This window comes from Dipodomys spectabilis, unplaced genomic scaffold, assembly GCF_019054845.1.
Source record: "Dipodomys spectabilis isolate Male_0828 unplaced genomic scaffold, ASM1905484v1 ptg000108l, whole genome shotgun sequence".
NCBI lineage: Eukaryota > Metazoa > Chordata > Mammalia > Rodentia > Heteromyidae > Dipodomys > Dipodomys spectabilis.
The window spans coordinates 879,581-905,000 of NW_024870785.1; the positions used below are offsets into that span (position 1 = coordinate 879,581).

Genomic DNA, 25,420 nt, shown 5'->3' on the forward strand with positions numbered 1-25,420 from the left:
ACCTCCCCATGCTGTGGGTTTGAACTCCTCACTGTGTGGGGAGTAGCCGCACTAGTAAGTCACATTGTGGAGTCATCGCGCACCTCGACTCAGAGCCATCGTTGTACAGCCTTTCTATTCTGCTCCACTCCCCGTGAGCTCTCAGAATGGAGGGTTTATTCCTCCTGCACACTCCCTAGAGACTGTCTTGTCATTCTTACCAGGATGGGAGTGTTTTCCTGACACCTGTAGCTATGGTACCGATGGCAGGATAATATTGATTTAAGGACATGAATAATGGGTGTTGCTGAGTGGCCTTGGTTAATACACTAACGAATTAGTGATAGCCACAGCGTCACACCCTTAGAGGGACAATTTCAGAATATGGTCTGTGTAATTTTTATTCACAGGGCAAATGCGATTCCCAAAATGCACTACTTTTGCAAGAAGGTTGCTTGACTTATGCTCCTTCCGTGAGTCTCAGAGGCTTGGGATTGATTCGGGCTTAGGTATCTGAGCACATGGTTTGGGACTCAACCTCAAGACCGTGCTCTGACTTCTAAGTTCTGATATGGTCTAGGAATCCGGGGTCCCCGTGTGTATAGTGATCCGTGTGTGATGCACAGGAATCCCCGTGTGTATAGTGATCTGTGTGTGATGCACAGGAATCCAGGGTCCCGTGTGTATAGTGATCTGTGTGTGATGCACAGGAATCCCCGTGTGTATAGTGATCTGTGTGTGATGCACACGAATCCCCGTGTGTATAGTGATCCATGTGTGATGCACAGGAATCCCTGTGTGTATAGTGATCTGTGTGTGATGCACAGGAATCCGGGGTCCCCGTGGTATAGTGATCTGTGTGTGATGCACAGGAATCCGGGGTCCCCGTGTGTATAGTGATCTGTGTCTGATGCACAGGAATCTGGGGTCCCCGTGTATATAGTGATCCCTGTGTGATGCACTGGAATCCGGGGTCCCCGTGTGTATAGTGATCCGTGTGTGATGCACAGGAATCCCCGTGTGTATAGTGATCTGTGTGTGATGCACAGGAATCCCCGTGTGTATAGTGATCCGTGTGTGATGCACAGGAATCCCCGTGTGTATAGTGATCCGTGTGTGATGCACAGGAATCCCCGTGTGTATAGTGATCCGTGTGTGATGCACAGGAATCCGGGGTCCCTGTGTATAGTGATCTGTGTGTGATGCACAGGAATCCCCGTGTGTATAGTGATCCGTGTGTGATGCACAGGAATCCGGGGTCCCCGTGTGTATAGTGATCTGTGTGTGATGCACAGGAATCCGGGGTTCATGTGTGTATAGTGATCTGTGTGTGATGCACAGGAATCCGGGGTCCACGTGTGTATAGTGATCCGTGTGTGATGCACTGGAATCTGGATGAAAATTGGGCCAGAAATTCAGCCTCAGCTTTAGACTCCTGACTTTCCGGGGTTGATCTCAAGACCGAAATCAGGCCTAGTGCTTCAGTAGATGAGCTTTCACGTGGGCTTTTAAAAAATAGGCTCCTCGGATCTCACTTATCTGCCGCTGCTAGCACATTTGTGTTGGTTCTGTTTGTTCTCTGCGGGGCTAAACTAATTCCTCCTTGAAGACAAACACCTGAGTCAGTCCTTATTGGAGCACAGCCAGGAGACAGCAGATGACAGGCACCCAGAGACACATGGCCGGCCCTGGCGAGCTGGCTGGGTTGGGGGCAGTCACCGGAACCTCCCAGTCCCAGGCACTGGGCTGACAGGTGTCTGCCCCGTCTCCAGGGATGAGGGCACACCCATCACCTGGTGGGGAAGGCTTCGCCTTCCCACCACGAAGACGATGCCAAGCCCTAGCCTCTACCATGTGGCCAAGATGGCGCTGGCCAGACCTGTTCTCCCTGCTGCACCTGCTCAACTCACTGGTTACAGGGCCTCTGGGTTCCAGGAAATGATGCTCAGTTGTAGGGCTGCCTCTGGGCGCTCGGAGAGGGTGCTCACGTGAATTTTCTGACTCATTTTTGTACATCTGTGTAACTGGTTCTTTTTTTTTGGTGATCTTACAGAATACCAAGCTGCTATCTTGCACTTGAAGAGGGAACACAAAGAAGAAATTGAAAACCTGCAGGTATCTCCCCCCCTCCCTCCCCCTCCCTCCCTCCCTCCCTTCCCTCCCCTTCCCTCCCTCCCTCCCTTCCCTCCCCTTCCCTCCCTCCCTCCCTCTCTCCCCCTCCCTCCCTCCCTCCCTTCCCCCCCTCCCTCCCTCCCTCTCTCTCTCCCCCTCCCTCCCCCCTCCCCCTCCCTCCCTCCCTCCCTCCCCCCCTCCCTCCCCCTCCCTCCCTCCCTCCCTCCCCTGACTCTACTGAACTGGTTATCTGATAGCTGCTCTCCTCAAGTGTTCATGAGGAAATATTCCTCTTGTGTTGAAGTATTTAATGAGCTGGTACCGGTAGCCTGCACCCACCCGTGGGACAGGGTTTAACCTGGGAAGAAAGCCTTGGGTGCTGTGTTTAATAAAACCCAGCCCTAGTGTTGATGATGACACTGTAAATGCCTTTGATTCTATGGAGAAAGGGGTCTTTTGTCTTTAAAGCAGGAGAGAGGGGATAACTAGACTTTGGTTGTGTAGACGTCGTTTTCCCTGGTGCTCTGGTTCCAGTGCTCTTCCTATAAAGACCATCCCCTCATATCATACAAGTCGCTGTGCTTCTGGTAATTCATGCTCCTCATGATTGCGTGGCACTGGCCCCTGCCAAGTGTGACATGTGCTTTGGGCAGAATGCCACTCTAGTGGGGATGACGAGGATGCCCCTAACATTAGCTGCATGCGCTGCGTGCCGGGCACCGTGTTGGCAGGGATCCTGAGTCATTGTATTTAGTCCTCACATAGATTCTATGCTCAACGATTTGCTGCTTAGTTGAAAAAACAGAATTTTCACCATCAAGGCCGAGTAACAACAGACAGCTTAAAATAAGAGCCTGATATTCCTCTGACACCAATGAAATGGAAGACTGTGTGTTGGCTTTTAAAGTGATCTCGTTCACGGAATTTGCTAACTTCAGATCTCTAAGAAATCTCTACTATGAAATGGGTTAAACCTTAATTTTGTACCACTGCAAATGGTGGCGTTCCCACACCATCGTTGGGGGCTGCTGTGTGTGTCAGCGTGGTAAAACTCAATACAAAAGATGAGACTGCCCTTAGCTGCACAAACACTTAGCAGACACCACATTGAGAAATGTATATTGCAAAGCTGTGTGATTCTGCACAGCACTGCGTCTAGGTTTACTTTAAAAGCCATTCCCCAGATTCGCCACTAGGGGTCAGCATGTCTCTATTTCTCTTAAACCAAGTAATTGAAGCATTTTTTTCCTCCCACTGAAAGCTTTTGCCTTTAACATTCAAAAAGGCTTCTAACTTAGCTTGTCACACAGGGAACTCTGCACAAGAAAGTCTGTGCATGTCTTAACAATGCAGGTATAGAATGCAGAGTCTACTTCCCAATGCAGCCTGTGTACACACACACACACACACTCTCTCTCTCTCTCTCTCTCTCTCTCTCTCTCTCTCTCTCTCTCTATGTGATAGAAGACAAGGACCATCTACATAAAGCCTTAGGATATTAAGCATCAGTTGCTGTTTTAAAATGGAATATCAAGGCTAAGTGCCAGTCTCACACCTGTAATCCTAGCTATACTCAGAAGGCTAAAACCTGAGGATCACAGTTTGAAGCCAGCCCAGTCAGGAAAATATGTAAGACTCTGACCTTCAATTGACCATCACAAAGCTGGAAGCTGAGCTGCGATTCAAGTGGTAGAGCACCAGTCTTGAGCACAAAAGCTCAGGGAGAATACCCTGCACTAAGTTGAAGCCCTAGGACTGGCACCAAAAAAATTAACTTAAAAAGATGGTCTCTACCACTCCTTCAGTACCTATAGATAAAGTTCCTACTGGGCGCAAATGCTGTGCGGGACAGCGTGGGGGAGTGTGGAAGAGCTCAGGGAGTTTGAAGGACTGCACGGAGGCCCACGTGACTGGGCATGCCGAGTGCTGGCAGGGCGAGGCTATGGCCTGGGTTGTGTGTTTGTGCACTGGTGTGTGCACATGTGTGTAAGAAAGCAGGACTTACGATCGCTGATGCATCAACCCTCATATTTAAAGAAATGCTGGTTTGCTTATTTGCTGCTCTACAGATTGGCCTTGGCCTGTGGTTTGAAGGCAAGAGGCCTCCCGGGTCTTTTCAAAGTTCCATCCCCAATGTCATTCTCAGAACAGTGAGGCTCAACGGCTCAATTGTGTGCAGAGGAGGTTGCTGGGTTGTGAAGCTCTCCCTGTCTGCTGCTGCGGAGAGGATGCGTGCCGTCCGTGTAGAGGTGTCGCTGGCTCCCGCGAAGGGGCGGCTGTGCCCTGCGGGAGAGACTCCTCACTGAAGGGAGGAGGGGGAGGGGTGCTGATGCCCTCACTGCCTGTCCAAGCATGAAGCGAGAAAGTTGGATGTGCTTTCTTGGATATGCGTCTCTCATCCGAACCCAACACACACCCTGCATCCAGGCACCCAGCATACTGGCCGGGCCGGGGCTCACACTGTCCGGGATGCTGCGGGAGACGGTTCTGTTTGTTTTGTTTCAGTGATTGCTTCTGACACCTCAGCTACAAGCAGATCGTATAAACAGCTTTCAAAGCATTGAGAAAACATACAATAATGGCCTTTTTCCAAACTTGGTAGTGGAAGTTAGTCAGTTGAATTATATAAAGTTGATGCTCTTTGGCTTTTTTTTGGAGGGGGGGAGTGTCTATCATGGAGCTTGAACTCAGAGCCTGGGCGCTGTCCCTGAGCTTTTTGCTCAAGGCTAGTGCTTTATGACTGAGTCATGACTCCACTTCTGGTTTTCTGGTGGTTAACTAGAGAAAGAGTCTCTCACAAATGCTCCTTCCCGGGCTGGCTTTGAACCATGATCCTCAGAGCTCAGCCTCCTGAGTCGCTAGGATTACAGGCATACGCTGCTGGCGTGTTTGTCATGCTTCGACTTGTTGGATGTGACTTCATGTAACATGGTCCCATCAAAAGGCAGGAGAGGGGGACATGGTGCTCCTGTACACAGCGTTCCAGAATGTTCACTGGAGCCTCAGGCCAGGCACAAGGGATTGCAGCTGCACAAGCCAGGCCCCGGGAGCCTGCAGAACGCATTCTTGGGTGACTTTCTCATGACTCAGGTCCTGTGTCACTTAGAGAGGGGTTTTGGTGACCCGTTTTCAGCCTTTAGGAAATCCATGGAAATTTAAATTATGGTTACTGGTTTATTCACATGAGTATTCCCTGTGTGGGAGATGTTCAATGTATCATGGGTCTTTGTAGCTGAGCCCAGACTTAGGCTGAACTAGATAAAATGTGAATAGGAACTACTATCAATTTTTTTGGTCTTTGGAATATAGATCTTTTAAAAATGATCTGTACTCTTACTCCCTGGTAGGTCTTCTATAGTAAGATTTTATTTCTCAATTAGGAGTTAAAGGAATATGGTACTGCATATGATACCAGAAGATTAGGAGAGAGGAATCAGTGTCTAATTTCTATTATTGCTTGTCTTTTCACCAAACAAATGTTAAATGTTTCGTTATTTTTACCACACGTACAAGTTTTTCTTTGTTTTTGCTAAATCAAGTTTAAAAACTTAGACATGACCTGTCAGTCACTAATAAATAACCTGAGAGACTTCTGGTTTTCTAATCTGTTTTCAGTTAGTCCTGCTGGAAATTTGTGAATTCTAAAGCTGACTCTCATTTTCCTACTTTGAACTTGTGTTGTTGTCTTCAACCCTATCCCCTTCTGTCTTCTGTAGTGAAAAATCTGTAACTATTATAATGCAGAATGGGCTTTTCCTTTCAGTATTTTTTTCTGCACCCATCAAGTGGCACTGATTCTAGTCTTGATGAGTATAACACAGCGCTGATTTTTAGGAAAGGGGCTCAGTCTTGAAGTTTGAGAACCGAAGGCAAATAGGAACTCCTTTATTCCTGCTGTAAAGCAATGGTGGATGGGCTCACCGCTGAGGGAGGAGAAGGCGAGATTGTATTACAAATCTGGCAACATCAGCCACACCAGTAAAATCAAATCCAATGATGTTTTATGGCTCTGAATTTATGTGAGTGCCCAGATCAAAGGGCTCCAGTCCCACTGGACTACGAGGTCCATAGTTCATGGCAAAAACTCATCAAAAAGAACGTTTTAGTCGTTTAAACTTTTCATTTTAATCAGCCAGAGTAATAAAAGAGCCTTTAGGTGTCCAAAAACATTTTGCAAGATCAAGAGGTTGTTTTCTCGCCCGTGGAAGCAGCTTTCTCATTGGATGCACATAATGCTCTGGCCGGAGAGTGGCGGAGGGCCTGTCTCTGCACTGTCTGCCCTGGTGGGATGGTTCCTTTTGGTTCTTCTAACTGTGCATTATGTGAGAGTAAATTACGGTGCCTGACGGAAGGACCATAAAATTTTCACACCATTTATCATGTGATTTCGGCCATTTAAAGTGAGATCTCTGACAGCAAGCCGGGTACTTTGTAACGTTTAGACAGGAACATCCTAGCTAGCACCAGGAGACAGCTCTGCTGGGGTGAGAACACGAGGCTTCAGGCACTTTGCACCAGAATGGCGTGATTGTGGGTGCATCCGTCAGAGCTGCACAGAGGCAGCTGATATTCCCAAGAAGCAGAAGAAGGGAGAATCAGGAGAGGAGGAGGTTCCACTGGCTCTGGGAAGAAGGAGGGGCATTTCTTTTGAAGAGGAATGTGGGCCTACTAAAAACCTTTATTTCTTTATTTTTGCTTTTTATCACACATGCACACACAGAGGCACATGCACATTCACACACATCCATACGTTTCCAGAACCTCTTCTGTACTTGGGCTCATTTCTTGTTCTATTTGTTGGGCAGATGCGCTCTGCCATTTCTGTGCATGGATTTCCTACCCTGTGTCATACAGCTTCCTGGAGCTGACACCTCCCATTGGCAGGGACCTGGAGTCCTCCTAACAGTGGCTTTCTGTTACAGTTCCACTGAAACAGATCCCCAGCTCCCATGAAGGACTGGCAAGCGCTGGTCTTTGCTGGGCTTGTTGTTAGACCAGGTGTCAATGTTGAAATCTCTCTGCAGACACTGAGGACAGGATCTGCTGTATTTAGTGCCGTGTTTCTAGATAGCTGGGGTAGGCCCTAAGACCATGTCATGGGGACCAATAAAAAGAAGCAGCATGGCTGGAATTGCTCACCCAGGCTGCCGCCCCATCCCTTCTGCCATGTGGAAATTTGTTTTCCCAGAGGTAGAGAGATGGCCCAGTTGTAAATGATGGGAAGAAAGATAGCCACCACCCATAACAAAGGGCCATCGGCACAGGCATCTGAGGCCCGGCATAGATGCTCAGAGGTAACATGCTCAGACACCCAAGGAACCCATGGAAGAATAGTAAGGCCTGTGTCTTTCACATGCTTAACTCAATTTCAGGTCTGTTCCTTTTTAAGACCAGAGGGTTGTCTGACCCTCTCTGCCCCATTCCTTATCCCTGAGAAGCTAAGAATTGTATCCAGGGCTTACAATTGGAGCTTGAGAGGTAGTTTACAATAATGGGATGGAGTATTCCAGATATATGAGCTATAGGTAAATGGCCAGAGTGATTCTACTGTGATTTTAGAACCAAATACTGGGCTTTGACAGCATCCCTCACTCCCTGATCATTGACCACCCAATTGCCTAACAAGCCAGAGAGACCACCTGCCAGTGAGTAGCGATGCCTCTTGGAGCCAAGAACCGCCTATAGATTTGTTTAAACATCATTACTGAGAGGAGTAGAGAATTTTGAGGAATATTGCTGAAGAACTTAGCAAGCCTTCCACATCTAACTTTTCAGTGAATAATACAGGCAAACAGATCTTTCCTCCTTTATGCCTTTTAGTCCTAGACTAAGTGTTTTCCTGAGATAGATCATGTTTGGATTTAATTTTGCACTTTTATCCTACCTGTGTTGTACTGATTTGAATATCTAAAAAATACATAAAAAGCAAATTCACAACAGAGAATCTGAAGAAAATAGACATTTGTGAGGGCTGTAGTAATGAAGGGAATATGTTGTAACAAAACAAATTTGGACGAAGAAGAAGGACGTTTATGCCAATCTTTATAAAAATCAAAATTCCTTTCTTTGAAACACCTCGGCCGTCCTAATCAGCCTCAGATGCGGTGCTGATGCTGTGTTCACAGGCACGCAGTGACGCACCCTGTGCTGTGCTGGTGTAGTGGAGAAAGGCTATGGACCAATGCTGAAATGTCTACTGATGTAAACATTTGGAGTGTGTGATTATTGAGAGTAGATTCCTGGCATGGAAACTTGGGCCACTTCAGTTTTTCATAATAGTAGGCATGGGACAATTTTTTCTGGCAAATATTATCTCTAGCTGGTAAACCAGTTCCATAAAACAGCAGTGTATCCATGGCTGGTAAAACATAGAGCTGACTTTCTAGCTTCATTAGTCTACAAAGCTTAGCTAACCTTTGATGACTTATGAAGGAATTATGTATGCTTTTTCAGAAAAGCTCTTTATTATTAGTATGTACAGTTGTAAAATTTAAGAGATTTCTGGGGAGAAAGATTATGACACTTAAACTTTGCATGAAATGGTTAAGATTTGTTTTATAATTCTATCCTATGTATGATCAGTTAGGAAATAAGACTGACTTAAATTCATATCTTCCCATTTACTACAGGAAAAAAGCCCTGGCTCTTATAACAATTATCCTTTCAAAAGGCACAGATTATGGAGATCAGTATCAATCACAAGAAATACAGCTGAAAGGAAGGCGGAGGGGAGAAGGATGTGGTCTGGTCCTGCCCACGTTCTGTCTGTGTTTTCTGGAATGCTGTTTCACACGCACCTCTTTGTCCCAATGCTCATTAAACATCGAATGACCAGAACAAGTGTTCTGCCAGGTTCCACTTACTGTCTTAACTGTTTAAGGCATTGAGCACTCTAGATTTATAAATACATAATTAAAACCCGTACTTAAAAAATAAACCTAGACGGGGATTTACATTTTTCTTAATCCATGTTTACACAAAGAAGAGATCTGTTTTTAAATATTACATCAGTCCTTGTGAGTGCAAATAAATCACTGAGACGCGTTGCCAAACTGTTTCTTAACATGACGGGTATTGGTGCCCTGAAGTCAGGAAACCTTCTCTGTAGAGCTTTGGAATTCTTTTTTCCCTTGGCCAGGGCTGGGGTTTGAATTCTTACCAGGCAGGCACTCCTACCACGTGAGCCACACCCAGACCTTGTCATACAGGGCCAACAGTCTCCTCAGTTAAAGACCCTGCACACCTCGGATCGCAGATCACATCAAACTTTTTGGTTGAGATGGGATCTTGTGAAATTTTCCCAGTCTGGCCTTTAACCATAGCTGAGATGAAAAGCACCGGCCATTCAGCCTGCTGAGTTTCAGCAACAAAATGTTACTGTTTCCACTACCACTTGTGTTCTCAAACACATAGGTAAAGGTTTTACAGATGCATCCTGTCATTATGCACATCCTTACCCATAGCTGGTCCACGCAAAGAAGCCCACTTCCAGAAACATGTCTGTCTCTTCCTAGACGGATCTCAAATGGAGACGCTTGGTAAGCTGGATTGCTTACAAAGATTCAAAATGAATCTTGTTACCAAACTAGTAAATCTTCCATCCACCTTGTCATGGGTGCTGTTAACCAGTGTTTTGTCACTATGATGAATATCCACAACTTAATAGGCAGGAAGATTTATTGGCTAACCCAGGATCGCAAATATACTTTGATATGTCTTCACCATGATGCTTTTCTGATGAACACAAAGGTGAACCTCAAGGTTGAGTTTTCAGTTGCATCTTAGACTTGTGATAGTATCATCCAGTTAGGTTTTACTGGCAGAGAATCTCTTTAGCAGTCATATTTTATAAGACTTATAAGAGGAAATAGTTTTTGAAAAAAGTAAATTTCCCTTTAATCTCACGACTCTACTAGATTAAGGTTTAAATACAAATTATAAGAAAATTTGGATTTATGGTAGAGTCAGTAAGAATCAATAACTTCTGGGAGTATTTCTTGTCATAAATCTCACTTTGCCAAGAAGCAGATAGGAAATGAAATGCTGAGATTTTGTGGTGCGTTTTCCATTCCTGTGCTTGCTGATGCTTACCTGACGTCCCAGAACAGAACAGAGAGCTGCACCCTGGCAGTGCCAAGCCGGGGATGGTACACGTGTGCTACGATGGTGTATCCACAGACCTGGGCTCTGAAAGTGTGCAGGGAGGGGGAAGGAAAGGGAGGGAAAGAATGACAGAAAGCGGCAGGTGGGGAGGGAGGGAGAGAGAGTGTGAGTGTGTGTGTGAGTGTGTGTGTGCGTGCGAGTGTGTGCGTGTGTGTGAGTGTGTGCAAGTGTGTGTGTGTGCGCGCGTGCGAGTGTGTGCGTGTGTGAGTGTGTGCGAGTGTGTGTGTGAGTGTGTGTGAGTGTGTGCAAGTGTGTGTGAGTGTGTGTGTGAGTGTGTGTAAGTGTGTGTGTGTGTGCAAGTGTGTGCGTGTGTGTGCGAGTGTGTGAGTGTGTGTGTGCGTGCGAGTGTGTGCGTGTGTGCGAGTGTGTGTGTGAGTGTGTGTGTGAGTGTGTGCGTGTGTGTGAGTGTGTGAGTGTGTGCGAGTGTGTGAGTGTGTGTGTGTTTCAGCTTTCCTAATCATTGAAACAATTTTTAAATACTTCCTAATAGATCTCTTAGGGAAAATCTGTCATTCAAAAGACTGCAAACAACAACAAAGACCACAAGAAAACAAGTATAGTGGATATGCTGATGTTATCCAGATGTGAGCTACTTTTAGTGTAGAACCAGGGTGCAGGTTCTCCATTTTAAAAACTAGCACTGGTTGTACCAGGGGGTTTCATTTCGTTGTCCGTGTGTATGTGCAGTGTTCCTTGACCAGACTCACCCCTCCAGGACCCTCCCTTATCCCACCCCCTTTCCCAAATCAGTTTCAACAAGCTTTCTTATTCCCTTGTCACCTTTCATATGTGCACAGAAAGTATCAAGACCCTAGTGTGCAGCTGCTTAAAGCAGTCATTTTTATGGTTATATATTCTTTTCACATCACATGAAAACGGAGTGTTTGCAGAACCAAGGAGTCACCGCTGAGTTCGTAGAAACTTGATTTGCAAACTCCCAGGTCTTCTGAATATTTGTCAGATGAAGAAATAAGAGCCAGGAATATGAAGCAAATTTAAGTTCATGTGGTAACTGTATGATGAACCAAAACCAGGTTCTATGACCACTATTTTAGTGGGGTTCCCCCCCCAATAAATGAACCAGACTCTCAAATTGTAGCAGAAGATATTCCTCCTTGGACTTACTTCTTAAAGAAGACTGTCCTCAGTTTTCTGGCAGCTTAATCTATGTTTTCTACAGTGAGTGCCTTTTGGCTGTGGTGAGCAACTTTGGAAATTTAAGACCTTTCCTTTCTTAGCCTCCTCCAGGGGAAGCATCATAGGCCAGAACCCAGAACCTAATGAGAAACACATAAACCTTCTTGTTTCCCCTGCCGATTGGCCCATCCAGTGACAGATCGATCAAGTAACTTGAAGTGTCAAGGAGCAGGTCACTGTGGTGATCATCTGTTCAAATGATGAAGCCGAGAAGCCAGACACCTCCTGGCTTCTTCAGGAAAACAAACTCAGGATGGCCTCATGGGTATTTGGATCTCAGAGCAGGCAATTCTGGGCTGATGACACGGGTGCCTGCTAACCAAGTCTGCTTGAGTAGTCTTGATTTTCTGAAGTTGCCAGGAAAACCTTCTATCTGCATACTAAAATGGTAATAGTACTATAATACCCATGTCATATCTCATTTTGGCTGTTCTGAAAAATGAGATGTAACCTTTGAACACATTACTATTTTCAGCTAGAATGCAAAATATGGGTCATTTCTTGTATATTTCACAAGACCTGTGACGTTACAGGTGTCCATCCTTGATCGACTAATAGATGGTAGAGAGGTCATCTCAGGGATAAGGAGGACTTGGCCACAGTCTACCTGCTTCAGATGAAAGCATCACTCTGAAGGACAAAGTTCCAATAGAGGGGGGGGTGTCCACTCACTGGAATGTCGTTTGCTACCAAAGAGGTAGGAAGATGTAGAAACTATTTTCTGGTCAGCAGTCCTAAAGTCTTATGCATAAGTTTTGTCTGTGCAACAGAAAGTGCTCTACAGCTGGGCTGGCTCCCTTTGATAATTTTGCACAATTCACCTAATAATGTTTTTTTTTTTATTTCCACCTTATTGAAATAAGAAAGGAAAAGAACACAAGCCCCAAACCAGGCTTAACTGAACTTAACTGAGTTCCGCATGATAGCACAGCATTGTTCCCGCACATTGTCATTGCGCAGATGGCTCCTTGGCCATTGACAGCCTCCCTTCTTGGACAGGTACATGAATCGTTCAGAGAGAATGATCAAAATGATTGCTGCAATCACATGCAAACCCTAGCTGGTCACAGCTTTAAGGACCAGAGCATTCTGTCTTCTGCTTCTAAGTGCCAATGCCCTCTAGCGTGGGCCTTCCCTCCTTGGACCAGCTGCTGCTCTCGTAGTGATAACAAGGCTGAGATGCCGAGACTTTCCTCTCACTACAGAAGGAATGAGTATGTTGACTCATGGCCTAAAAATGTGCAGTGTTGGTTTGCTCATTAGGTTTAGAATTACATTTTGGAATCCTGGAAACAATTTCCAGGATATCCCAGTGCATATGTCCAATCCGTGACTTATACTCTATTTGTGGTATTAACTTGAAGAAAATGTAACAAAATTCCCCATGGGTGATTTTCCTTTTACTTCACAAAATGCACTCTGACTACAATCTTGTTTTTAAATCCCAAAGAAAAACCTCAGTCCAGATTCTAACATTTCTTTCCTGCTTTATTTCCTTTCTACTTCCTTTAGTGACTGTCTACAGTTACATTTGATTATTTAGAAAGTTTGCTTTTATTAAGAATGTAAGGCCATCAACCTGTCAAAAATAATGTATGTTTTTATCTGAACTGCATGAGCAGCCATTGGTGTGTTTTCAGAGCATTTAATAAGACTCTGACCTTGAGAGGTTATTGCCATTGGTGATGGAGCGGGCACACTCTGCATGGGTGACATACACTGTGCTTTAAGCCCATATGAAGTTTGCTAAAGCTAGTAGTTAGTGGCTGAAGTAGACTTCACCCAGGCACCGAAAATGTTCAGATCTATTATTTAGTGCCTCCGTTTGTTTTTCAGAAGGATGAAGAGAAAATGTTTTGAAGAAAATCTTTGCTAAGAATCTTTATTTCTGTGTTGTTATTCTCATTTCCTTATAAAAAAAATTACAGAGGGTGGGTGATAGGTGAGCACTGGACTTAAGATATATCTCTTGCTGGGAAGGTGGCTCAGTGGTAGAGCGCTTGCCTTGCATGCATGAGGCCCTGGGTTCGATTCCACAGCACCACATAAGCAGAAAAAGCTGGAAGTAGCTTTGTGAGCTGAAGAGCTGAGGGACAGCGCCCAGGCCCAGAGTTCTGGCCCCACGACCAGCAAAAAAAAAAAAAAAAAAAAAAGATATATCTCTTGTCAATTCCTTGTGCTTGTCTTTATCTGAAAAGAAAGTGTTCAATACGAGTATTTTCAGATTGTTGCCAAAATTATATGCATTATGAGCCAAGAGGTGGTAGGTAATGAGCCATTATTATAATTAGTGTTAGTATGATTTACTCACTATCAGTTGAGTTAGGGAGCCATTTGGTATGAATTCAGAATGGTATTATGAAAAGAACATGCATTTTAGGGGAAAAGAGGGTGGGGAAAGTGGGAATGAGTGAGGGGTGCATCTGATTAAACATAGTATAGAGGGTGAAATACCATGGTGAACACTTTAACAGCCAGCATACACTTTAAAAAGTGGATGGCAGGAAGGCAAACCGGGCCCTGTCCCGTGTCTGGGAGGTCGTGGGAGGGGAGTGAGGAAGGGAGCGGGCGGAGGGCACACGGTCAGCGCACTGTATGAACTCGGTGGTTTGGGAGGCTGGGGGATGGGATGAGCGGCAGCCACGAGGGATCTGATCCAACTCTGCTGTACGCATGTGTGCACACGCGGCAGAGAACCTGCGTGGACAAACTCCGCCAGCAACATGTAGGGGAGGTGTCTGATATCAGACAGGATGCCTGCCCGTTTGTAACCATTTTCTAGCTGTGGACAGCACGCTCCCCAAAGGTCCTCGCCACGTGGCTGAAGACTCCTAGCTGCTGCTGGTGTCAGTCCCCTGGCCTTGCTGGGCCTTGGAGTGCTCGCTCCGTCTGTCAGTCCCCTGGCCTTGCTGGGTCTTGGAGTGCTTGCTCCGTGTCACGTCCCCTGGCCTTGCTGGGCCTTGGTTGCTCGCTCCGTCTGTCAGTCCCCTGGCCTTGCTGGGCCTTGGAGTGCTCGCTCCGTCTGTCAGTCCCCTGGCTTTGCTGGGCCTTGGAGTGCTCGCTCCGTCTGTCACGTCCCCTGGCTTTGCTGGGCCTTGGAGTGCTCGCTCCGTGTGTCAGTCCCCTGGCCTTGCTGGGCCTTGGAGTGCTCGCTCCGTGTCTCAGTCCCCTGGCCTTGCTGGGCCTTGGTTGCTCGCTCCGTCTGTCAGTCCCCTGGCTTTGCTGGGCCTTGGAGTGCTCGCTCCGTCTGTCAGTCCCCTGGCCTTGCTGGGCCTTGGAGTGCTCGCTCCGTCTGTCAGTCCCCTGGCCTTGCTGGGCCTTGGAGTGCTCGCTCCGTGTGTCAGTCCCCTGGCTTTGCTGGGCCTTGGAGTGCTCGCTCCGTCTGTCAGTCCCCTGGCCTTGCTGGGCCTTGGAGTGCTTGCTCCGTGTCTCAGTCCCCTGGCTTTGCTGGGCCTTGGAGTGCTCGCTCCATGTCACGTCCCCTGGCCTTGCTGGGCCTTGGAGTGCTCGCTCCGTGTCACGTCCCCTGGCTTTGCTGGGCCTTGGAGTGCTCGCTCCATGTCACGTCCCCTGGCCTTGCTGGGCCTTGGAGTGCTCGCTCCGTGTCTCAGTCCCCTGGCCTTGCTGGGCCTTGGAGTGCTCGCTCCGTCTGTCAGTCCCCTGGCTTTGCTGGGCCTTGGAGTGCTCGCTCCGTGTCACGTCCCCTGGCCTTGCTGGGCCTTGGAGTGCTCGCTCCGTGTCTCAGTCCCCTGGCCTTGCTGGGCCTTGGAGTGCTCGCTCCGTCTGTCAGTCCCCTGGCCTTGCTGGGCCTTGGAGTGCTCGCTCCGTCTGTCAGTCCCCTGGCCTTGCTGGGCCTTGGTTGCTCGCTCCGTCTGTCAGTCCCCTGGCCTTGCTGGGCCTTGGTTGCTCGCTCCGTCTGTCAGTCCCCTGGCCTTGCTAGGCCTTGGAGTGCTCGCTCCGTCTGTCAGTCCCCTGGCCTTGCTGGGCCTTGGAGTGCTCGCTCCGTCTGTCAGTCCCCTGGCTTTGCTGGGCCTTGGAGTGCTCGCTCCATGTCTCAGTCCCCTGGCTTTGCTGGGCCTTGGAGTGCTCGCTCCGTCTGTCAGTCCCCTGGCCTTGCTGGGCTTTGGTTGCTCGCTCCGTCTGTCAGTCCCCTGGCCTTGCTGGGCCTTGGAGTGCTCGCTCCGTGTGTCAGTCCCCTGGCTTTGCTGGGCCTTGGAGTGCTCGCTCCGTGTCTCAGTCCCCTGGCTTTGCTGGGCCTTGGAGTGTTCGCTCCATGTCTCAGTCCCCTGGCCTTGCTGGGCCTTGGAGTGCTCGCTCCGTGTCTCAGTCCCCTGGCCTTGCTGGGCCTTGGAGTGCTCGCTCCGTCTGTCAGTCCCCTGGCCTTGCTGGGCCTTGGAGTGCTCGCTCCGTCTGTCAGTCCCCTGGCCTTGCTGGGCCTTGGAGTCCTCGCTCCGTGTCACGTCCCCTGGCCTTGCTGGGCCTTGGAGTGCTCGCTCCGTGTGTCAGTCCCCTGGCCTTGCTGGGCCTTGGAGTGCTCGCTCCGTGTCTCAGTCCCCTGGCCTTGCTGGGCCTTGGAGTCCTCGCTCCGTCTGTCAGTCCCCTGGCTTTGCTGGGCCCTCCGCTCTGGCCTGGCGTGTGACTCATGACTTCGGTGGCCTTTGTCTTGGTTTTTTCCTTACCCTTCTTGTCTGGTCTTGTTTCTTTGTCCTGGGTTCCAATGACAAGGCTGTGTCCGCTGTGCCTTCCATTTCGCTTGCCCCTTTTGATTGGAACTTGATGGGCACTGTCATCGGGCCTGGGTCGGCTGGAAGGGGCTGTTGAGGTGTGGGAAGCCTTCACACTCACAAAGAAACGCCCGGAGTCCGGGGCCCCGCACCCCAGGCCCAGCGCCGCGCCTGAGCGTGCCGTGAGGACCGCCCGTCCCGCACGGCGGCGCCTCCCTGCAGGCCCCGAGCCCACGGCGCCCCGCGCAGGGGACCCGGCTCCGGCTCCGGGCTCCGTGGGCCTGGCGGCCGCCGGGGCAGCTCTCCCGCAGCGCGGTGCCCCCGGCCTCCTCCATCCGCAGGCGCCTTGCCTTCCTGTGACTCCCGCCGGGCTGGGATCCTCGGCGGGCGGTTCTCTCTGGAAGGTTCTCTTTGGACTTCAAACCGCGAGGCCTGGGTGGGGGAGGAGGCGGCCAGGGGCGGAGCCCGGAGGGCAGGGGCGGAGCCCGGAGGGCAGGGGCGGAGCCCGGAGGCCAGGGGCGGAGCCCGGAGGGCAGGGGCGGAGCCCGGAGGGCAGGGCGGAGCCCGGAGGGCAGGGGCGGAGCCCGGAGGCCAGGAGCGGAGGGCAGGGGCGGAGCCCGGAGGGCAGGGGCGGAGCCCGGAGGCCAGGGGCGGAGGGCAGGGGCGGAGCCCGGAGGGCAGGGGCGGAGCCCGGAGGGCAGGGCGGAGCCCGGAGGGCAGGGGCGGAGCCCGGAGGGCAGGGCGGAGCCCGGAGGCCAGGGGCGGAGCCCTGAGGCCAGGGGCGGTGCCCGGAGGGCAGGGGCGGAGGGCAGGGGCGGAGCCCGGAGGGCAGGGGCGGAGCCCGGAGGCCAGGGGCGGAGCCCGGAGGCCAGGGGCGGAGCCCGGAGGGCAGGGGCGGAGCCCGGGCCTCGCGGCGCGGGGCGGCTGGGCTCTGCGGGAAGGGTGGGGTGTGGGAGCCCTGCGGGTCCAAGCCACGTCCACGAGCCGCGTCACCGCCAGAAAGGCCTGGCTTGAGCCGGGTTATCCTGAGCTGGAAGCGGTCAGAAAGAAAACAGGCCGTCCGAGGCGTCTGCGCGTCCGCCTGTCCGCAATGCGTGTCCGCGGTCTGCGAGTCTGCCTGTCCGCGCGTCCGCCTGTCCAGATCGGTGGGCTCCGCACTGCGCCTGGGGAGGCGGGGTGGCGGCCGCGTGCGCGTGGGGTCACGGGTAACGACGCCGCACGGTCTGTGTTTAAAGCCGGAGAAGTCGGTTCCTCGGCGGGGCCCGCGCCGCTGGTGGTGGTGGGGGGGGGGAGCCGTGACCGCGGACGAGATGCGGGGTGCGGCCCCGCGGTGCGGAGCTGCTGTGTTGGCAAAGAAGTGGCTGTCCCGCAACGTCAGCCTAGAAAGTTCTTTGTGTGGGTGCGGCACAGAGGCGCGGGGCCGAGGACGGGCGGGGCGGGTGCGGGTGCAGCACAGGGGCGCGGGGCCGAGGACGGGCGGGGCGGGTGCGGCACAGGGGCGCGGGGCCGAGGACGGGAGCCTGGCGGGGGCGGGGGCGGCACAGGGGCGCGGGGGCCGAGGACGGGCGGGGCGGGGCGGGTGCGGCACAGGGGCGCGGGGCCGAGGACGGGAGCCTGGCGGGGGCGGGGGCGGCACAGGGGCGCGGGGCCGAGGACGGGAGCCTGGCGGGTGCGGGTGCGGCACAGGGGCGCGGGGCCGAGGCAGCGGCCGGGCTGGGAGTGGAGAGTCGGCCTCACCGCCCAGGCCCGCGTCCCGGGAGCGCAGCGCGTGAAGGAAGCCTCCCGGACAGGCTCCGAGTGCTCCCGAGTGCGCCTCTGCGCCGGGCTCGGCTCTGCTCGGGTTGGAGCCCGCCGCCGCCGAGCGGAGCGTCCCAATGTCCGGCGGAGACGGCGGCCGCGAAGCCGGTCGGGAGGAGCGTGGGCCGGGGTCGGGAGGGGCGGGGAGCGTGGGCCGGGAAGCCGGTCGGGAGGAGCGGGGAGCGTGGGCCAGGGTCGGGAGGGGCGGGGAGCGTGGGCCAGGGTCGGGAGGGGCGGGGAGCATGGGCTGGTCGGGAGGGGCGGGGAGCGTGGGCCGGTCGGGAGGGGCGGGGAGCGTGGGCCGGGGTCGGGAGGGGCGGGGAGCGTGGGCCGGGGTCGGGAGGGGCGGGGAGCGTGGGCCGGGGTCGGGAGGGGCGGGGAGCGTGGGCCGGGGTCGGGAGGGGCGGGGAGCGTGGGCCGGGGTCGGGAGGGGCGGGGAGCGTGGGCCGGGGTCGGGAGGGGCGGGGAGCGTGGGCCGGGGTCGGGAGGGGCGGGGAGCGTGGGCCGGGGTCGGGAGGGGCGGGGAGCGTGGGCCAGGGTCGGACGCGGCCTCTGCCGGCGGGGCGGGGCCGGCGGCATCTGTGTGGGGAAGCACGGCCGGGTCACCGGTGCCCTAGACTCTGGTGCACACGTCGAGGGGCTGAGCGCGTGCGAGGCTCTCATCTGGGGAGGGCGCGTGCAAAGCTCGTGTCAGACACTAGGAGGCGGTGGACTAGGCGGCGGAGGTGCGCGTGCAAAGCTCCTGTCGGACACTAGGCGGCGGAGGTGCGCGTGCAAAGCTCCTGTCGGACACTAGGCGGCGGAGGTGCGCGTGCAAAGCGCTGTGGGACACTAGGCGGCGGAGGTGCGCGTGCAAAGCTCCTGTCGGACACTAGGCGGCGGAGGTGCGCGTGCAAAGCTCCTGTCGGACACTAGGCGGCGGAGGTGCGCGTGCAAAGCGCTGTGGGACACTAGGCGGCGGCGTGTCGGACCCGCTGCGTCCCTGCTCGGGTTGATCGTGTGCGGACAGGGGCGCTGGCGGCGGGCAGCTGGGGAGGACGGAGGAGCCCGGGGTCTCAGACACACACACACACACACTCACTCCCCGTGCGGCAGCTGGGGAGGACGGAGGAGCCCGGGGTCTCACACACACACACTCACACACACTCCCCGTGCGGCAGCTGGGGAGGACGGAGGAGCCCGAACGATCGGGATCCGCCGAACTGAGCTCCGCGGCCCTCGGCTCGGAGCTCAGTGTCCGGCCGGTCACCGAGCGCGAGCGTCCTCCAGGCCGGGACGCGCGTGTCCCTCCCCCCCCCCCGCGTGTCCCCCCGCGTGTCCCCCCAGTGAGTGTCCGCCTCCGCAGCATCCCCCTCCACGCGCATCCCCTCTGCGCATCCCCTCCGCGCGCCCCCCCTCTGCGCATCCCCTCCGCGCGTGTCCCCCTCCCTGCGTGTGCCCCCTCCGCACGCATCCCCCTCCACGTGCGTCCCCTCCGCGTGTTTCCCCCCCCCCCGCGTCCCCCATCCTCTCCGCGCGCCTCCCCCGCCCTGCGTCCCCCCCAGCGCGTCTCCTCCGCGCGTCCCCCCCCGCGCGTCCCCCGTCCTCTCCGCGCGCCTCCCCAGCCCTGCGTCCCCCCCCCCCCCCCGTGTCCCCCGTCCTCTCCGCGCGCCTCCCCCGCCCTGCGTCCCCCCCAGCGCGTCTCCTCCGTGCGCCTCCCCCCCGCGCGCCCCCCCCCGCGTCCCCCCCTGCGTCCCTCCCCCGCGCGTCCCCCCCCCCTCGCGTCCCCCGTCCTCTCCGCGCGCCTCCCCCGCCCTGCGTCCCCCCCAGCGCGTCTCCTCCGCGCGCCCCCCCCCCCCCGCGCGCCCCCCCTCCGCGTCCCCCCCCTGCGTCCCTCCCCCGCGCGTCCCCCGTCCTCTCCGCGCGCCTCCCCCGCCCTGCGTCCCCCCCCAGCGCGTCTCCTCCGCGCGCCCCCCCCCTGCGTCCCCCTCGCGCGCCCCCCCCCCGCGTCCCCCCCCCACGTCCCCCCCCCTGCGTCCCTCCCCCGCGCGTCCCCCCCCCTCGCGTCTCCTCCGCCGGGGACCGAGCTGTGGATTTTGAGGTGCGTTTCCCCCGCAGGCCCGGTTCGAACTCGAGGCCTTCCACCTCCGCGGGGAGCACGCGGCGGCCGCGGCGCAGCTGGAGGAGACGGCGGAGCGCCTGCGCCGGGAGCTGCGGGAGCAGCGGGGGCCGCGGCGGGCGGGGCTCCGCGACGCCTGCGTGTCCACCCGCGACGGCCCCCCGCGGGCCTACAGGGCCGTGTGCGTGCAGACGGACCGGGAGAGCCTGCCCCGGCCGCGGGACGCCGAGGGCGCAGGCCCCGGGAGCGGCCGCCCGGGCCCCCGGAAGCCGGCCCCGCCCTCGCCCAGCCCGCGCTCCCCGCCCAAGGACCACGGAGCCGGCGGGGACCACCGCAGGGACGACTGCGACAAGGACGGCGTGGACCGAGACCCGGAGCTCGGCTCCACGAGTCCGGGGAGGGCGGTGCCCGCGCCCGCACCCGGCCCCCCGCCGCCCCCGCCTCTCCCCCCCAGCGCGGGGATGCCCCCGCCCCCGCCTCCTCTGTCCGCGCCCCCCGCCACACACCCGCGGAGAGCCCCCTCCCGCCCCGCCGCCTCCGGGGCCCGCGCCCCCGCCACACACCCGCGGAGAGCCCCCTCCTGCGCCCCCCGCCGCCCCCCGCCACACACCCGCGGAGAGCCCCCTCCCGCGCCCCCGCCGCCCCCGGGGCCCGCGCCCCCGCCACACACCCGCGGAGAGCCCCCTCCCGCGCCCCCCGCCGCCCCCGGGGCCCGCGCCCCCCGCCACACACCCGCGGAGAGCCCCCTCCCGCGCCTCCGCCGCCCCCGGGGCCCGCGCCCCCCGCCACCCCCGGGCCTGTTCTTCGGACCCAGCTCCTCCTCTCCCAGCCAGGGCCCGCGGAAGCCCGCCGTGGAGCCCGGCTGCCCCATGAAGCCCCTGTACTGGACTCGAATCCAGATCAACGACCGGAGGTGAGCCTGCCGCCCGGGAACCCCCCCCCCCCCCTCGGGGAGTCGGTGCGAAGGCCCGGCCGCAAATGGGAGCGGGGAGGCCGGAGCCTGTACATGACATCCAGGTGGGGGGCAGGGTGGAGCGGGCCGCTCACAGGGAGGGGGAGTCCCGCGGCCAGGGAGCCGGGAGCCCGCGGCCAGGGAGCCGGGAGCCCGCGGCCAGGGAGCGGGGAGCCCCGCGGCCAGGGAGCCGGGAGCCCGCGGCCAGGGAGCGGGGAGCCCCGCGGCCAGGGAGCCGGGAGCCCGCGGCCAGGGAGCGGGGAGCCCCGCGGCCAGGGAGCCGGGAGCCCGCGACCAGGGAGCCGGGAGCCCGCGGCCAGGGAGCCAAGAGCCCAGCAATGGGGAGCCTGCGGGCGGGGAGCGGGGAGCCCGCGGCCGGGGAGCCAGGAGCCCGCAGCCGGGGAGCCGGGAGCCCGCGGCCGGGGAACCGAGAGCCCGAGGCCAGGGAGCCCACAGGCTGGCTGCTCCTCCGCCTTCCTTTACCCCACCAGGGCACCAGCCCATGGGTGGTGCCATCCGCCCCAGTGAATTCTCCCTCCCTGAAAATGCATCCTGGTTGCTTCCCAGTTAGTGCCGGGCCTTGAGCTCGGAGCGCCTCACCCCACCTCGCCGGCCTTGGCCCCTTCACTCGAGTGTGCCTGCTTTTGGAAATGGAATCTTAGCTTTTCCGCGACTGAGCAGAGCTGTCTCACAGTGGTCCTCAGATCTCAGCCTCCACATCAGCTAGGATTATAGGAGTGAGGAACCACCACCATATAAGCGGTTTTTGTTTTTGTTTTAACTGAAAATAAATTACAGGAAGATTTCATTGTATTACCTTTTCTTCTGATTTGATTCTTACTCTTAACTTGTTGCTCTCTTCTTTAAGCCAAAATGCTACACCAACCTTATGGGATTCCTTAGAAGAACCTAATATTCGGGACACTAGTGAATTTGAGTATTTATTTTCCAAAGAGACAACTCATCAGAAGAAAAAACCTCTGTCAGAAACCTACGAAAAGAAAAACAAGGTTAAAAAGGTAATGTGTGATTATAGTTCCAGTGTTAAGTCAGTACACTGTTTTCTTGTCTGTGGATAGTCATTGAATATTGCTGGTTTGCTTTCTCTTTATGTCAGAGCCAACAGTTCAAGAAATTGGTGTCATTTGGGGCATATCTTCTGAATCTTAGGAGTTTATTCTCTAGCCATTATGTTTGGAAATAGATTTGATTTGCTGTTGGTGAAAGTAATTTGTAGATTACTGAAAACACTATCAGGTCAGTTTATATACTGTCTTTATGGTATGAATTTTTTCCACTGTCAATATGCCCATATTCACCTTGCCCCTAAATTACCTTTGTTCCTGAACAAGAAAGTCATCCCCTTGACAAGGATCCAAAAATCTGCCTACATTGTCCAAGACACTTTCTCCTGGCTCCTGTCAGGGAAGGAGCCACTTTGATAAGCTTTCCAGTTTGCATTCTGAACTTGCCTGACAGAAAACCAGCAAGTCCTGCCAATATCCCCCCTCTCTAAGAGACCACAATCTGACTTTGAATTATAAATCATCTCTGCTTGTTTCCTCTTCTGTAAGATGTAGAAATGCCACTCTCTCCCTATGTCTTTCTGGTAGCTATTTAAGAATTAATGAGACCCTGGGTATTTTGTCTGAGCATTGTAGGGGAGGGGTTTGGGGGTGGGTCGGCAGACGTTAGTCTGTTGAAGCTTTCTGGTGCCAAAAGCCTTCAGCCTTGATTGTAATTTGGTACTTTGGCAAGGGCTGTGATTTTAATTCTTGAGTCTCAGACTTTGTGTCTCACTTTATTGGGGAAGGGAATAGGGTGGAAGGAGAACATGGTTTGGAAGTCTAAACATAAATTTACAGGGTTTTCATAACCTGCTGCTTTCCAAGTTTATATTGCTTCAGCTTTTGTGACAAAGATAATTTCACCAGACTATTTTGGAAGAGTATGTGTGTAATTTTTCCCCTAGCGTGTTTATCTACACTTTGACGTTTCTTGTGTATTTGACAAATGATTGGCGGTATTATAGTTACCATCTATAGATGCCTGTGTACTAGCTGTCCCAATGTATGGCCTGAGATTATTAGTGCTCTACCCAGAGGAGGATCAGCAATGATTAGGGTTTGCCTGTTCTTCAGCTTGAAGGACCTTAACAAGCCAAATTTATCCAAAGGAAACGGGAGCTTCTACTCCATGCCAGACACCAGTGTACAAAAATTCCACCTTGTAAATTTGACTTGGAAATGAGATGGCAAGGTGGCCCCCAAAGTTAGCTTGTACATCTATCTTATTTGCTTATTTATTTTTTAAAAAAGTGGTTAGAACTTGTCAACTATGGATATCAATGTTCCTTTCAGAGTGTTGAATCTGAGTATTATCCTTGGAGTTCACTGTGTTTCTTTGGTTGGCTACTAAGTAGTAACTTATCTGACTCTGTACCTTAAGCCAGCAATGGGCAGGATCATCTGGATGCTAATTACCTTTCCCAAACCACAAGAGGGCACCTGCGAGTATGGAGCGGTAGAGCTAAGGCCAGGAGAAGTGGACCTCCACAAGGACGATTTCACAGCTTGTTACCCACACAGTATTCAGAGCCAAATGCACATGAGGAAGGCTTGTAAGCATTAGCTTTAGGTCGAGAACATGCAGTTCTGCTTAGAAGGAGTGACTGCAGTATAAAACTTGATTACATATTAGTCTTGGCCTCCTGAGGATCGCACCAGGATCTCCTTCCCTCTCCCTACACATACAACACTTCCATCACTCATGCACGTGTGCACGCATGCACACACGCACACACACACACCGCTTTAAAACCATCCATATGACGAGAATGAAGATTTATTTGACTATAGGTTTGGGGTTCTTTAGTTAAAAATTACAAAAACTGTGACTAGATAATAGTGTAAGAGAAGCTGTGAAGGAATCATTCTAAATCATGCTCATGTTTCCAGACCTTACTAATTGTCCTCTGGACAGACCCTTTTCCTGAGTGTGTGCGGGGGGGGGGGGGGTGACACCTCTGGCCTCCAGTTCTAAGCAAGAAACACACTGTGACAGAACAATGAGAAAAGATCCACCCTGTGTATTTAAGTCAAAAGTCTGTCTTCAGGAGAACCAGGGAGATGGTTACCACGATTCCCATTTTGTGAGGGAACTGGAGTTTAGGAAGTTGTTGGGTGCTTGCCTACACCCTGTACAGGCAGCAGAGCAAAGGAGCAGAACCATCCACAACCCAAGGCTAGTGTGTGTAATTACACAGAAAATAGTGTGTTAGTCTAAATTAAACTGCAGTGCTGACTTTCAGTTCACTTGAGAAAGCCTACTCATTTCCTAGTCATTATATAGTGAATGAAGCCCCAGCATAGTATCAGGATCCATGATTTATACTGTAGGCTCTGACTCTCCTCAATGCTGAATCCTGGACATGTTCCCTTAAGTTCTCTGGGTCTCTGATCTTTCATATGTCATAAGATAATAATTCACTTGAAGAATTAATGATTCCTAACTTTACTATTCCCTAATGTTGCTTTTCCTTACCAAGGATGGATAGGCAAGGGAATCACATGTGAAGGATGCCTCAGTGTCAGGCCTGGCACAGTGCCGCAGATCAGATCAGGCACAGCACACAGGGAACACTTAATGATCGTATTAGTTCTCCAGTCTTCAGAGACTTACTTTTAAGTAGACCAAGTTTCTTTATGAGCTTCTGCATAGAAAAGCCGGGAATCTGATGGGAAATTAGGAGCCAGTTAGCAGAGTCTACACCTCATAATGTGACCTCTGTGCTCTTAGTTCCTACAGCTAACACGGCGAGTAGAGTGGAAGTCTTAAGACACTCCTTGAGGTGCAGAATATCAGAACTTATCTGCACATAGATATTTTTACCTGTACATGTTTAAAGTGAGTGTGAGCCAGATGCCAATGGCTTACACTTGTAATCCCAGCTACTCAGGAGACTGAGATCTGGGGATTGAGGTTTGAAGCCAGGCAGAAAAGTCCAATTAACCACCAAAAAGCCAGAAGTGGAGCTGAGGCTCAGAAAGAAAAGAAGGGAGGGAGGGAAGGAGAGCAAGAAAGGAAAGAGAAAAGAAAGGAAGAGAGGGAGGGAGGGAGGGAAAGAGAAGAGTGAGTGTGTGCAAGTGTGTGAGTGGAATGGACTATTGCATTTCAGCCTTGCCTTAGTCGTGCATAACAAGGAGTCCACTGCACACCAAGTGCTTCTCCCTTCAAAGACGGTGATATTCCTCTTCACTGTTGAGTATAGATAAGTCATGCATTTGGCAGGGGCAGCCACTGGGCACGTTGAGGTAAGGCTTCATCACTCTTTCCTTCATCCCTTCCTTAGCAGACCGTCCAGGGCTCAGAGGCCAAGAGCTCAGGTTACGCCAGACG

The 25,420-nt window shown here is 53.6% G+C and overlaps 1 protein-coding gene across 1 annotated transcript in view; it reads left to right on the forward strand.

Moving 5' to 3' along the window:
• Fmn1 (formin 1) overlaps positions 1-25,420 on the forward strand; it is a 219,472-nt gene that overhangs the window by 91,810 nt on the left and 102,242 nt on the right. The window contains exon 4 of the mRNA XM_042687827.1: positions 2,033-2,094. Coding sequence (XP_042543761.1) covers positions 2,033-2,094 — 62 coding nt within the window. The remainder of the gene's footprint in view (positions 1-2,032; positions 2,095-25,420) is intronic.